This window comes from Mesocricetus auratus, unplaced genomic scaffold, assembly GCF_017639785.1.
Source record: "Mesocricetus auratus isolate SY011 unplaced genomic scaffold, BCM_Maur_2.0 Super-Scaffold_100046, whole genome shotgun sequence".
NCBI lineage: Eukaryota > Metazoa > Chordata > Mammalia > Rodentia > Cricetidae > Mesocricetus > Mesocricetus auratus.
In genome coordinates this window covers 1,067,770-1,081,097 of record NW_024429223.1, presented here as the reverse complement: position 1 = coordinate 1,081,097, position 13,328 = coordinate 1,067,770, and the positions used below count along the sequence as shown (strand labels likewise).

The following is a 13,328-nucleotide window of genomic DNA, read 5'->3' as shown; positions in this document are numbered from 1 at the left end:
GTCTGTCTCTTCTGCTTCATATATGTTGTGCTTTTCAAGTCTTGCTGGTGTGGGGTCTCTAGATTTTGGTGGAGTCATGAGTTCTTATCCTGTCTTCTTCCCACCTCTTCTTCCAGTGGGTGCAGTTGGGGTCTTTCTGTCTCCACTGGTCTCCTTCTTTCCTGAAGCTGAAGCTGGGCACGTAGGAGGGTGGGTTCTTGAAGGACTTATGTCTTTTCTGTGTGGGCTGGTCCTCTTGATGCCAGGAACAGGACTGGAGCATGGCCCCCTCATTCACTTACACCTTTGCCAGTTTTCTGCTTCTCACTTCTTAAGCTTGGCTGTTTGGAAACTTGTTCTTTAGAAAGACTGGCCAGAGTTCTTCCAGTCTCTGCCTTCCCAGTGCTGTGCCAGGATCAAGATGTGCCCCACCAGCTGGGAGTTGGTGGCACATGCCTTTAATCCCAGCACTCAGGAGGCAGAGGCTGGTGGATCTCTGTGAGTTCGAGGCCAGCCTGGTCTACAGAGAGAGTTACAGAACAGCCTCCAAAACAATACTGAGAAACCCTGTCTGGAAAAAAAAACGATGTGTCCCACCACAGATATTTCTAAGCTTTTCTTTAGTTCTTTAGTTTCTTTTGACAAGTTTGAAATTTTGCTGGGTGGGATCTTGACCAAAGCTGACCATTACCTTTATTCCATTTCTTAATCTGTTTATCTCCCCTGAACACAGGACTCAATTCTAGTCCACATTCAGTGTTCTCTGTCTCCTTAAATTTTACATTTTGTAATTTACCCTGTTCAGCTTGCTCCTATTCATTATAAATCTTCATTAGAGTTATCATTAATAACCATACAACACAATCAATAGTAGGCTGTTTTGATATTTCTACTGCCAACAGTATCAACCCGAACGTCTTCACTTTGGGCTCAGGCAGACTCTTTGGACAAAGGTAAAAAGCAGCCACTTTGTTCACCAAAATATCACAGGAACAATTTCTAGGCAACATATTAAAATTATTCTCCTTGGATATCTCTTGAGTGAGTTCCTCACAGTTGAAATAATTTGTACAGAAGACTGCTTCCTGAACATAACAACAGTAGCACAGACAGTGAGATCCACAATTAATAGATGGGACCTCCTGAAACTGAGAAGCTTCTGTAAGGCAAAGGACACAGTCAGCAAGACAAAAAGGCAGCACACAGAATGGGAAAAATATTCACTAACCCTACATCCGACAGAGGGTTGATCTCCAAAATTTACAAAGAACTCAAGAAGCAAGTCGCCAAATCACCAAAGGATCCAATTAAAAAGTGAGCTGCAGACCTAAATAGAGAATTTTCAATAGAGGAGTCTAAAATGGCTGAGAGGCACTTGAGAAAGTGCTCAATATCCTTAGCCATCCGGGAAATGCAAATCAAGACAACTCTTAGATACCATCTCACTCCTGTCAGAATGGTTAAATAAAAAACACCAGCGACAATTTATGTTGGAGAGGATGTGGTAAAAGGGGAACACTCTTCTATTGCTGGTGGGAATGCCAACTTGTTCAGCCACTTTGGAAATCAGTGTGGAGATTCCTCAGAAAAATGGGAATAAACCTACCACAAGACCCAGCAACTCCACTCTTAGGCATATATCCAAAAGATGCCCATTCATACAACAAGGATGCCTGTTCCACTATGTTCATAGCAGCATTCTTTGTAATAGTCAGAACTTGGAAGCAACCTAGATGCCCCTCTACCGAAGAGTGGATAGAGAAAATGTGGAACATTTACACAATGGAGTACTATTCATCAGAAAAAATAATGGAATCCTGAGATTTGCAGGCAAATGGATGACCCTAGAAGAAACCATCCTGAGTGAGGTAACCCAGTCACAAAAAGAGAAACATTACATGTATTCTCTCATATATGGATTTTAGACATAGATCTGGGGAGTGCCAGCCTACAATCCCATGGCCAGAGAGTCAGGGTAACAGAAACTTCATTCAGTGGCTGATGGAGGCAGAGGCAGACTCCCATGGCTAAGCACTGAGCTGAACTCAAGAAAGCCAGTAACAGAGAGGGAGGACTGATGACCAAAGGGATTAAGACTGGGCTGTTTTAACTCTCAGAAACAGCTGACCTGACAAGGGTTAGCTCTTGAATCCCAGGCTGATGTCTGGGAATCCGGCATGGGACTGATCAAGACCCCCTGAATGGGGGTGTCACTGAGGAGGCCTAGGCAATCTATGGGGCCATTGGTAGTTGACCAGTATTTATTCCTGGCATACAAATGGACATTGGGTGCCCATCCCACAACGAGAGATGCTCTCTCACCCTGGATTCTTGGGGGAGGTTCTAGGCCCTGTCCTGGATGAAATGACAGACTATGGACACCCCAATGGAAGAACTCACCCTCCCTGGGGAAAGGAGGGGGTATTGGGTGGGTGGTGGGAGGGGTTGGGAGGAGGGAAAGGGAGAGGGATGTGAGACTGACATGTGAAGAAACCTTGTTTCTAATTTGAATTTAAATTTAAAAATAAAATTTTTTAATATAAAAAAATGAAAGAACTCTTAACACCTCTGTCTTTCATGCTCCTATTACTATGCACTGTTAAGTGTTAAGCAGTGCTTAAAGCATTCTTCTGCTTTCATTGCCCAAAGTGCCAAATTCCTCCCAGTAAACACATAGTCATTCCTGTCACAACACTTCCCCAGTCCCTGCTACCAACCTCTGTCTTAGTTAGGGTCTTTTTTCTGTGAAGAGACACCATGTCCATGGAAACTCTTATAAGAAAACACTTAATTGAGAGTTCTTGCTTACAGTTTCCGAGGTTCAGTCCAGTATCATATTGACAAAAAACATGGTGCGTTCAGGCAGATGTGGTACTGGAGTTGAAACTGCTACATCTTGCAGGCAACAGGAAGTTGACTGATTCACTAGTTATTGTCCTGAGCATAAGAAATCTCAAAGGTCGCCCCCACAGTGATGTACTTCCACCAATAAAACCGCACCTACTCTGACAAGGCCATGCCTCCTAATAGTGTCACATCATGAGAGTATAGTGGGCAGTTCCATCCAAAATACTCCATCCTGTTGCAAGCCTGTCTGTTCCCCATATTACAAGTGCTTGTGCTTACTGCCGTGCTAAGATTGCCTGTCATGGCTGGTCAAGGTAATAATCAGACTCAGGTTAAGGGGAGCATAGCAAGAGTGATGCTCTCATCATTTTATTGAGATCAATTATATTTACTATACAATTATCAGAAACAGAATGTAGTGGTGATTGTTTGGATCAATATAGTTGCTTCCAGGAAATAATGAAGTTTGCAAGCTGTACAGGGTACACAAGATTGATGTCTAGGACCAATTGTCATGTCAAACTATATGCTTCATTTACTTCCAAGGGAACTTAGAGAAAAGCAAAGTGGTTTGAATGCTTCACTGCCTGATGAAGGGCCTCAGTTTCTCAGTAATTTCCCTAGAAGCCATGAACTCTAACATGAAAAACCTGTGATATGTGTGTCTTTAGGTATTTATGCTAGTCCAAGTACGTGGTTCCCTGCACCATAACCTTCACTCTCCTATATCTTTCTGATACTCACCATTGACATTTGGAGTCCTGTAACTCAAGTCAGTCACAATAAAACACCTGGGAAGATTGGTACATGTTATGGTACAGCCTGGCTAGTTAGCTGAATGCCAGGCCCAATCTTGGTATCATGTGTGAGCTTTCTGTACAAACATCAAATCCTGAAGATGGATGGTGGGTGCTTCTCAGGAAAACTCAATGGGATGCCTTATTCTGTCCTATCTAGAACATAGCTTTGAACAGCAAAGTCTTGGTTGGCACTGGTCCAGGCTTAGCAGTGGAGGTCAGTGCACTTGGAGGGATTCAGAACTCCATAGTATTAGGCAGGCTGATAGTCAGTGAGGATCAAAGAAGACAATGGCATTCCTAATCCAGTCCCTATGAATATACCATCAAGCTCTGCAGCTCAGATCACAATGGACAAAGGCTGTTTCTCCCACACAGCGTAGGAGGCGCACCATTTCTGAGCACTCATATCCTGTATCTGCCTGTGAGTCATCATCTACTTAGATCTCTAAGAACATGGATTGAGGATGGAGGTCAGAGAGACCAGCAGTAGTTGAAAGAGTACTTTGCAATTATCATATGTCCTACAGGGGCATCTTCTGTCTGTCCTCTCCAAACTACTAATAGTGTTCCCCAAGGCCAATATTGCAAGCAATAAATCCAACCCTGTAAAGCATGATGATGGTAGTCTTAAAGCATGAACCTGAGAGTCATAAAACAACCTACCTGTGGAGTGTAAATTTTCAAAGTCTGTTAACAGGTGACAGGCTGAAGATGTCTGTGGGAAACAGGATTCTCAATGCCACAACTGATGCAGATCCCTATGAATATATAATCTTAAAATGAGTGACTGCCAAACAAAGTTACCCATTCCACCTGAATATTACCTGTGAGTTAATTCTGTTGCATCATGGATATAACTGCCTACAAACAGAAAGCTACAGTTTGGACACTCAGTCCTTCTTCAGTTTTGGACAGAGAACCACAAAACAGATGCGTAGGCTGGCCAGGAATCCCTGACCTAGCCCAAGAACATGTAGCAAGGCCTGAGATTTAGGTATAATTGAGTAGAGGGACTTCTGCCCAGACAGTCTCTGTGTGTTGAAGAAAGGGTATCTCAGATTTAGGCTCAGTGCACTCCTGAGTGTACACTGGGGCTGTTGTCTGTATTGCACTGGTGATAGATTAGGGGTTGTGCACGCTACACAAGTACTTTTTAAAATTGATCTGCAACATAGCTCTGGTAGGTTCTTCTTAAGTAAGTCTATAGTAGATTTCAAAGAAAATCTATGGCCTTCTGGACACAAGAATTTCCCTTTCCTTATGCTGACATAACATGTAACTTTATTTTTTGTTCCAGATGTTTCAAATGCCCTGCAACAAAATGCTGGAATGTTGCCATGAAATCCTTCATGGAAAGAGGTAGCCATGGTTTTTTCCAATTCATATTGTATCACCTCTGGCTTCTTCTGCGTTGGAACTTTGTCCTATTACATGAATGGTAAAGAACTGTTTTTCCTCCTAGTTATCACTCAGCTGGTCCCTTTGTAGTTCTCACGGACGTCTCCTCTCTCAACTGTACTGCTGGGAGTAAATTCCACCTTTTTAAAAGCTCCAACAATACACAGAGAACACAGAATGCTCACTTGGGTCTCTGGGCCACATGGACACATAGGTAGGAATGACCCAATCCAGGACATAGCAGGTGTCAGCCTTGTGGGGGTGTGTTATTCTCCGAAGGCATAGGATGCTTATCAACCTTGTGGCTCTGTGTGTTGCTTAGAGGTGAACTATAAAGAGAGAAGAGCTGAGAGGTAAAGAGGTAAAGTGCTGAAAGTGGAAGGGAGAGAGAAGTGCTTCCCACGGACAGCACTGTTCATAGCCTATCGGATTCTGAGACATTATCCTGTCTAGGTAGACACTCAGCTTAGAGGGAGAAGGACAGCTGAGCTTGGAAGCTGGGCTGAAGCTGGAGTTCTTCTCGGAGGGTGGATGTCATAGTAAGAAGATGGCTGTGTCCTCTGTGCTTCTCTTCAGGGGCTACACACTCTGGCAAGGACTCCTGCTCACAGGTAAGTGTACCTATTCTGATTGTGGAAGGAGGGAAATTCAGAAGCGTTATGGAATCTCTTAAATAGGAAAGGAGACCAAGGGAAGGGTCAGGGTTTCTGTTTGCAGTCATAGGACAGAAGGTACAGTGATGTACAGAGACTCAGCAGCATCAAACTTTCATCAGATAGGAGGGGATGATGGAAAATGAAAAGCTCCAAACACTTAATATTCAAAGTCAGCCGTACTGGCTGTCATGTTATGAAGCCTGATGTCCCCATCCATGACAGGGTGACTCTCCAAACAAAAATCAATTAAGGGTGGGCAAGTGAGATTGTTCAGTGTCCAGATATACAACCTGAATTCAGTTCTCAACCCCCATGTGGTAGATTGAAAGAACAAACTCATAAAATATGAACCTTGCCATCCAGACAGGAGCTGACATATGTACTTGCAGATGTGCACGCTGGAACACAAGCTTCTACACAAGCAAAACTGCATGGACTGGCACATGCACATGCTAACTCAGGTTCTTCACAAATACACCCATGCAATACATAAATAAATGTGAGAACATCAAATCCCACTTGATAAAATTATTGGCATTATTTCTAAACCTGGGAACTATGTAGACAAATCCATGAACACAGTCCTTCTTCTCCCCTCCCTCCCTCCCTCCCTTCCTCCTTCCCTTCCTTCATTCTATCCATTCTCCATTGGTGCATGCCTTTTTCAGGACCTGAAACTTCCAAAGAGTTTATGTCCTCATAAAACTATGGTTAAAATGGATCAGAAATGAAACTATCTGGGAAATGAAGTCTCAAGTTGGCTAGAAACACAAAGGGAACAGAGAAAAAGTCAGAAAGTAAGGACACTCTAGAGGAGGATATCAGAGAGACATTGTGTCTCACACCAAACACTCTATGTGAGGAAGGATATGGGGACATTGTATGGGGAGTCAGGAGGACACCTGAGCAAGGAGTCCCATTTAGAAGAAAGGACATAGTTATAGATTTTAAAGGAGTGCAAGCCACGTTCTTCACCTCCACCAAGGGGGCTGGATACACCCCTACCCTAACTGAGTTTTTCTCTCTTGTTGTCCAGCCTCTCTTTTAACCTGTTGGCATCTGTCCACCACTGTCAAAATCTCCATTGAGTCAGTGCCATCTCAAGCGATTGAAGGAGAAAACGTTCTTCTACGTCCCAGCAACCTGCCAGAGGATATTCTAGCTTTTGCCTGGTTCAAAAGAGTGAAGAGAACGAGGCATGGAATTGCACTATATTCACTGACCAAAAATCTAAGTAGGCCAGGGCCTCAATACAGTGGTAGAGAAACTTTGTATAGCAATGGATCCTTGTGGCTCCAAAATGTCACTCAGAGGGACAAAGGATTCTACGTCCTACGAACAATAAATAGAAGTGGAAAAATTGCATCTACGACAGCCATGTACCTCCATGTGTACAGTAAGTAAATTCTTTGTGAACTCTGTGTTCTGGGTGGGCTACACAGAAAACATCAAACCTAGCCCGTGACTACCTCTTCTCTGCACTGTATTCCCGTGTTGGGGTTTGAGAATTTTGTGCAGGGCACACATAGTGGAGAATAACTGAAATAAACCAGTCTTTCATTTGATGTCACCTTGCAGGCAGCTGCATGTGTGCTGGGTAACTCAGTCTACGGTATCAACCACTGTCTAGACCTTTGGGGTTCTGGAAAGGAATGTGTCTTTGAGAAAATCTCCAAGGGACAGAGATTGGGCCTGGTAGAAATGCAGTGGGATTCTCACAGGAAAGTGAGCCCAGAAAGGTTGAAAACCTCTGTCCCAGACTCAATGCCAGGTAGCACTGAGAAACATTTTACTAGGGTTACAATTTTACTTCCTGATGTCAAGGAACAGTTCTTTCTAACAGTTGAAATCTGGTGACATGTGTAAGCAGCTAGTGCTCTGTCATGAAAGCCATCTTTATCCAAGATTCCAAACATTTCCAGAGACTCAGCTGCGATAACAGAGCTCGATAGGTGCCCAGGCTACTAAATAAATGTCCTGGTGTGCTTATGAAATTTCTAGGATGGTCATGGTTGCCAAGGAGAGGGACAGATGATGCACGTCCTCCTGACAAGTCCTTGCTTTCTGGGATTCAGATCAGGAATTTCTCCTATGGAGACAAATGGCTAGAGGCTCTGCTGACATGGACAATTTGCCAGATGTGAGCCACAGTTCCTCCGGTTCTTATAAGGGGTGGGAGTAGGATGCAGAATCAAAATTCAGAGAAGTATTGGCCTGAACGAGGAACTCACGTTTTATTCTGGCTTTTACTTCTGTCACTACAAACTTGAAAGTCAAGGACACAGTTTTCCTAGACCTACTGGCTGCTTCCTGTGATTGCTACACTGATGTTCGGTTCTCCATTTATGTAGTTTCTTTGGGAAAGACAGCATAGCCAAGGGGAATCACCTAGACTAAAGTCTAATGGAACACAGAAACCCCAGGACAGACACACCACACAGGTTAGTAAGCAGAGGTTATGGGAACATTGTATTGAGCTTCCACATGGACAGTAGATTCCACACCATCTTTCTCTGACTCAGGTCTCATATTCCCATACACCCAGGATTTGAGACGCCTGTCACATCTGCTACTGGGCCTTTGTCATGAATCTGAATCCTTACTAGTGACTGCAGTGAGAACAGTTTTGTCCCTTTCCTCATGCATCAGGCAGCTGGTCCCTTTGGAGCCCACACAGACATTTCTGTCCCCTTTCTGCTGAGAGTATATTCTATCTTTAATGAAAATTGAAATCACAGGGCATACTGTGTGTGCAGCTGGGCTTGTGTATCACACAAGAAAAGAAGAGATTCCCTCTTTGGTAATGACGGACCAAGGTCAGGACACAGCAGATGTTATCTCTAGATTACACAACTGTTCTCTCAAGACATAGGAATGCTCATCAGCCTTGTTCACAGTGTGTTCTGCAGGAATGAAACAAAGACAGAAGAAGAGAGGGAAACAAGACAGTCCTGAGTGTGGAGAGGGCAGAGGAGTGTTTTGAACACAGACCCACCCACAGCCCATGAGACTCTTGGAGGCACTCCTTCCTAGGAAGATGCTTGGCTCAGATGGAGGAAGGACAGCAGAGCTTAGGAGTTGTGTTGGAGGAGAAGCTCTACAGAAGGAGGACATATAGTGCCACAAAGATTAAGGATAAACAATCTGTACCCCTCTGCAAACTGCACACTACCTCTCATGGGCTCCTGCTCAAAGCTGAGCACTCACATTGATAGTCTGTGAGAGTAGAGGGCTGAGTTACCATCTGAAGTTTCCTAAAAGGGGCAAGGACCTGAAAGGAGTCTGGAGGTTTGTAGGAGAGAAGACACAAGACAGTTGCTCAGTAGCAGGAAGTTCTCAGTGAATGAAATATGGTGAGTGAGTGGGGAGAGAGTGATCTTAACCAAAGTTATGCACTATGACCACAATATTCTAAGAGTAATGTTCTCAGTTATGGCTCTCAGTTTTGGCTTTCTAAAGGGAAAAAAGCAAGCTACTGTTGATCAGTGACATGGATTAATGGATACAGGTATTTGCTTCATTTTCTGATGCACCGAGAAACAAGGAAAACAAGTACTGTGTCCTGCACCCACGCCCCACACTGAGACATGCCTTTGCACACAAACTCTCACACAAACATAACTTGTAAATAAGTGTCCAAAAACAAACTGAACGAAACAAAATTTCTCAAACCACAGGCATACAGGCTTCGAGGACATTATTCATTCGTTGATTCTCTACAGCTATCTGAGATTTTTTTTCTAGGCAGAACTTTCATTTAAAATTATAAGGCAAATTCTTATAAGGCCCTAGTTCAAGTGAACTTGAAGTAAAAATAAAGCTACAATGTAAATAAAGATGTTGACTGGAACCACAAGAGGAGCAAAACAACAATGAAAGTCAGAGATTGAAGACAGAGGGTATGTGGGGGAAGACATTAGGCAGGCATCACCCCAACAACTTCTACAATAAATATGAGCAGGGGTCAGTGGGCAGTAGGCTAGCCATGCTGACAACTAAGGAGAGAATGCCATGTAGTGGAAATTACTATCTGGGGGATACTGATAACATGGAGGTCACGTGCTGTCCTCCACCAAGTAGGAGGACACTTACCCAAACACCTGGACTGAGAAATGAACACAGCTGCTCAGGACAGAGGGACTCATCTTAGCAAAAGACAAATTTCCCAATATTGATAATCTCTCTCTTCTCTTCTAGGCTCCCTTTTCGCCTGTGAGCGTCCTCACCCCTCTGCCGTGCCCACTATTGAATTAGTGCCATCCAATGTTACCGAAGGGGCAAATGTTCTTCTGCTTGTTCACAATGTTCCCACGAATCTTAAATGTCTTTTCTGGTACAAAGGGGTGATTGCGCTCAAGAAGTTTGAGGTTGCCCACCATATAAGAGGCATAGATTCAAGCGTGCAAGGTCCTGCACACAGTGGCAGAGAGGCATTGCTCAGAAACGGATCCCTGCTGTTCTACAATGTCATGTGTAAAGACACTGGATTGTACACCCTACGAACTCTGAGTACAGATCTGAAAGCAGAAGAAGCACACGTGCAACTCCAGGTGGACGGTAAGTGATTCTCTGCCATTGCTCAGTGCTGGCTGAGGCTTAGACACATGGGACTGTCATGCCTTGTCTGTGCCTACTTCCCCTCACTACTGTATCCCCATGTTGGGAATTGAGCAGTTAGTGCAGGACACATGAGGTAGAGACAAATTATCATAGATCACACTCTCTAGTGGGACTCCACCCTGCATCAAGGAAAACATTGATGGAAAGCAATTCAGCAAAGATGTCAGATTATGTCCAGTGTCTCAGGTTTATATCTATGTGAGGAAACTATGGCATCCTCATAAAGAGGTGAGCCCAAGGAATCCATGGCCCCTGTCATGTGTTCCAGGCTTCACTATACATTTCCCTGGAGATTATTTGTTCAGGACTCAATTCTTATTTCTCAGAGTTAACAGGGAATAGTGCTTTTTGGCTATCTATAACAAACTGGAGTATGTGTTAGCTCCAAATTGAGGGTGTAATAAATAAAGTCCAGGAACTGATGCAGAGAACAAGAAGGAGTGCTGCTTGTTAACTTGCTTATGGCTTGGTCAGTCTGATTTCTTTCATCACCCAATACTAATAACTCAGAGATGAAACTGCCTATGGTGAGTTAGACTCTCCCAGACTAATCTTCAATTAAAAATACATAGTATATGTTACAGGCTTGCTCACAGGCCAATTTGACAGTGGAATTTCTAGTTGAGTATCCCACTTTGCAAGTTGACATAAAGCCAGTATCTGAGACTTTTTTTTATGACTTGAGCCTGCCAAGAAGACCAGGCTTCTGCTGACCTCACCCAGCTTAGTCCTGTGGGATTCAGAGCAAAGCACAAAGCACATCTAGTAAGTGAAGTCAGGGCTTGACTGGAGTCAGAAAGCAAACTGGAAAAGAAAGGTCTGCATATTTCAGTGGCGGCATCATCCAAAATTGCAGTGTTCATGAGTGTGATGAGTTGTATAGTGTCTGACTGAAGGCAATGAAGGTAGACAACCACAGGGAGAGCTCCTTGCAGAGGAAATGACACATTCATCAGCACTGAGAGAATGGAGGTCATCTCTCTGACCTCTACCTTGAAGGATAGATATAACCACACCTGCATCTATAGACTGAATGATGAATCCATCTGTTCAGCACAGAGGTTGCCGTCTTACTACCACTCCAATCTGCTTCAATTGATGACTTCTTTTCTCTTCTACCCACACTATCTACAGGCTGTAAACCTTTCACCTCTGCCCAAGTCACAATTGAATCGAAGCCTCAGTATGCTGCGGAAGGGAAAAGCGTTCTTCTCCTAGTTCATAATCTGCCAGAAGATGTTCAAATATTTTCCTGGTACAAATCAGTGTATAGGACAGACATCTTTAAAATTGCAGAATACAGCATAGCCACAAATTCCACCACCTGGGGCCTTGCACATAGCCAAAGAGAAATGGTGTACACCAATGGATCTCTCCTTCTCCAGGATGTCACTAGTGAAGACGCAGGATTTTACATGCTAGAAACTGTAAGCAGAGACTCCAAAACTGAAAAAGCACATGTAAAACTCCATGTGAAGAGTAAGTGACCCTTTATGGCTTACGGATGTTGAATGTGGCTATCCAACTTCAAACACTGGGCTGTCAGGAGTGGGGTGTGCCTGTCCTTTATCCCACAGCATTGTGTCCACACACTGGGCTTGGGCACTTACTGAAAGAAAGGGTAGACACATTGAAGCAGAGCAGAGCCCTTCAGCAGTCTCCACCTGCAGAGAGAAGAATGTGCATTGGGTAACTCAGCACAAGAATTTCAGCCTCAGTGCAGACACTTGGAGCTCTCACCATGCCCTTGGCCCTAACAGAGACTCTGTGGGATGAGGAAGTCATGGGATTCTTATAGAGAGTACCAAGAAGTCTTTGTTTGAAACTTTGTACCTGGCTTTCTTTCCAGATGATATTGGAGAGCTTTTTGTCAATATTTGGCCTTAATTTCCTGTTATTGCTGATAGGGGACAAGTCTTTACTGACATTCCAAGTCCCATAGAATGTGAAGCCAGCTGTGCACTGACATGAGAGCTGAAGTTAGATTGGTCACATGGGCGTTTCCTTCTTCTGAATCCAAATGTTCAAGTTCCTGAACCATTAGTCAATTATTCTGATGGGTTTATTAGACTTCACGGCAATATCAATGTCCCGTAAAGTAGAAAGAGAGGAAACAGTTATTCCATACTCCTCCTTCTTCTCATGGATCTTAACTTGGGGAATTCTCTTCCCTGGGTAGATTGTAACAGATGCTGTTGATTTGATCAGCTCTCCCATCCTATGGTCAGGTCACTGCTCATGACTAAGCTTAACTCATAGAAGCAGTGATCATTTATGGTGTGTCTTATTACAGGGAAATTGAGAAACAGCACACTAAGTGTGTGAATCAGGGTCAAAGTACAAGATATATGTATAGTCTCAGGTCCATTTTCTCCCTCTGGGAGGCTTTATTAAGTGTGAAGTCTAGAGGGCTGGTTGAGCTCACTGAATGACTGCAGTCATTTTGTCTCTTCTCTTTCTTCACAGAGCCTGTGAAACAGCCCTTCGTGCGACTCTCTGACACCACAGTCACAGTACGAAGTTCCGTGGTCCTCACATGCTTCTCAGGTGACACTGGGATCTCCATAAATTGGATCCGCAATAACAAGAGTCTCCCGCTCACAGAGAGAAGGAAGCTGTCCCCAACAAAGTGCCAACTCACCATAGATCCTGTCAGGAGAAAGGATGCTGGAGAGTATCAGTGTGAGGTCTCCAACCCAGTCAGTTCAAAGACCAGTCTTCCAGTCAGGCTAACTGTGATGAAAGAATGACTTCTTTCCTCTCATACTACAGCAGAGCAGGGGCCCTTTCCTCATCAAAGGCATACAAAATGGAAAAAAGTTAAGTCATAAAAATTGTCATCTATCATTCAGGAACAAACAGTATAATGATTCATGCCTATACTTTTGGGATAAATGTGCACATGGATAGGCCAGGATTTAAAGTGAGACTCAGTTTCCAAAGAAAATTAAGATGTCAATATAGTAAACATAATTGCAAAGAATTTAAAAGCATAGATTTTTGGATCAAATATATATCAAATCCTCAG

At 43.7% G+C, this 13,328-nt stretch overlaps 1 protein-coding gene across 1 annotated transcript; it reads left to right on the top strand.

Annotated features, from left to right (window-relative positions):
- Positions 1–5,571: 5,571 nt before the first annotated feature.
- Positions 5,572–13,050, top strand: LOC101843969 (pregnancy-specific glycoprotein 22-like). The gene is made up of 6 exons (XM_005081833.1): positions 5,572–5,635; positions 6,717–7,076; positions 9,878–10,241; positions 11,167–11,177; positions 11,435–11,779; positions 12,767–13,050. The coding sequence occupies exons 1-6, from the start codon at positions 5,572–5,574 to the stop codon at positions 13,048–13,050; spliced, it is 1,428 nt and encodes a 475-aa protein (XP_005081890.1).
- The last annotated feature ends 278 nt before the right edge of the window (positions 13,051–13,328 follow it).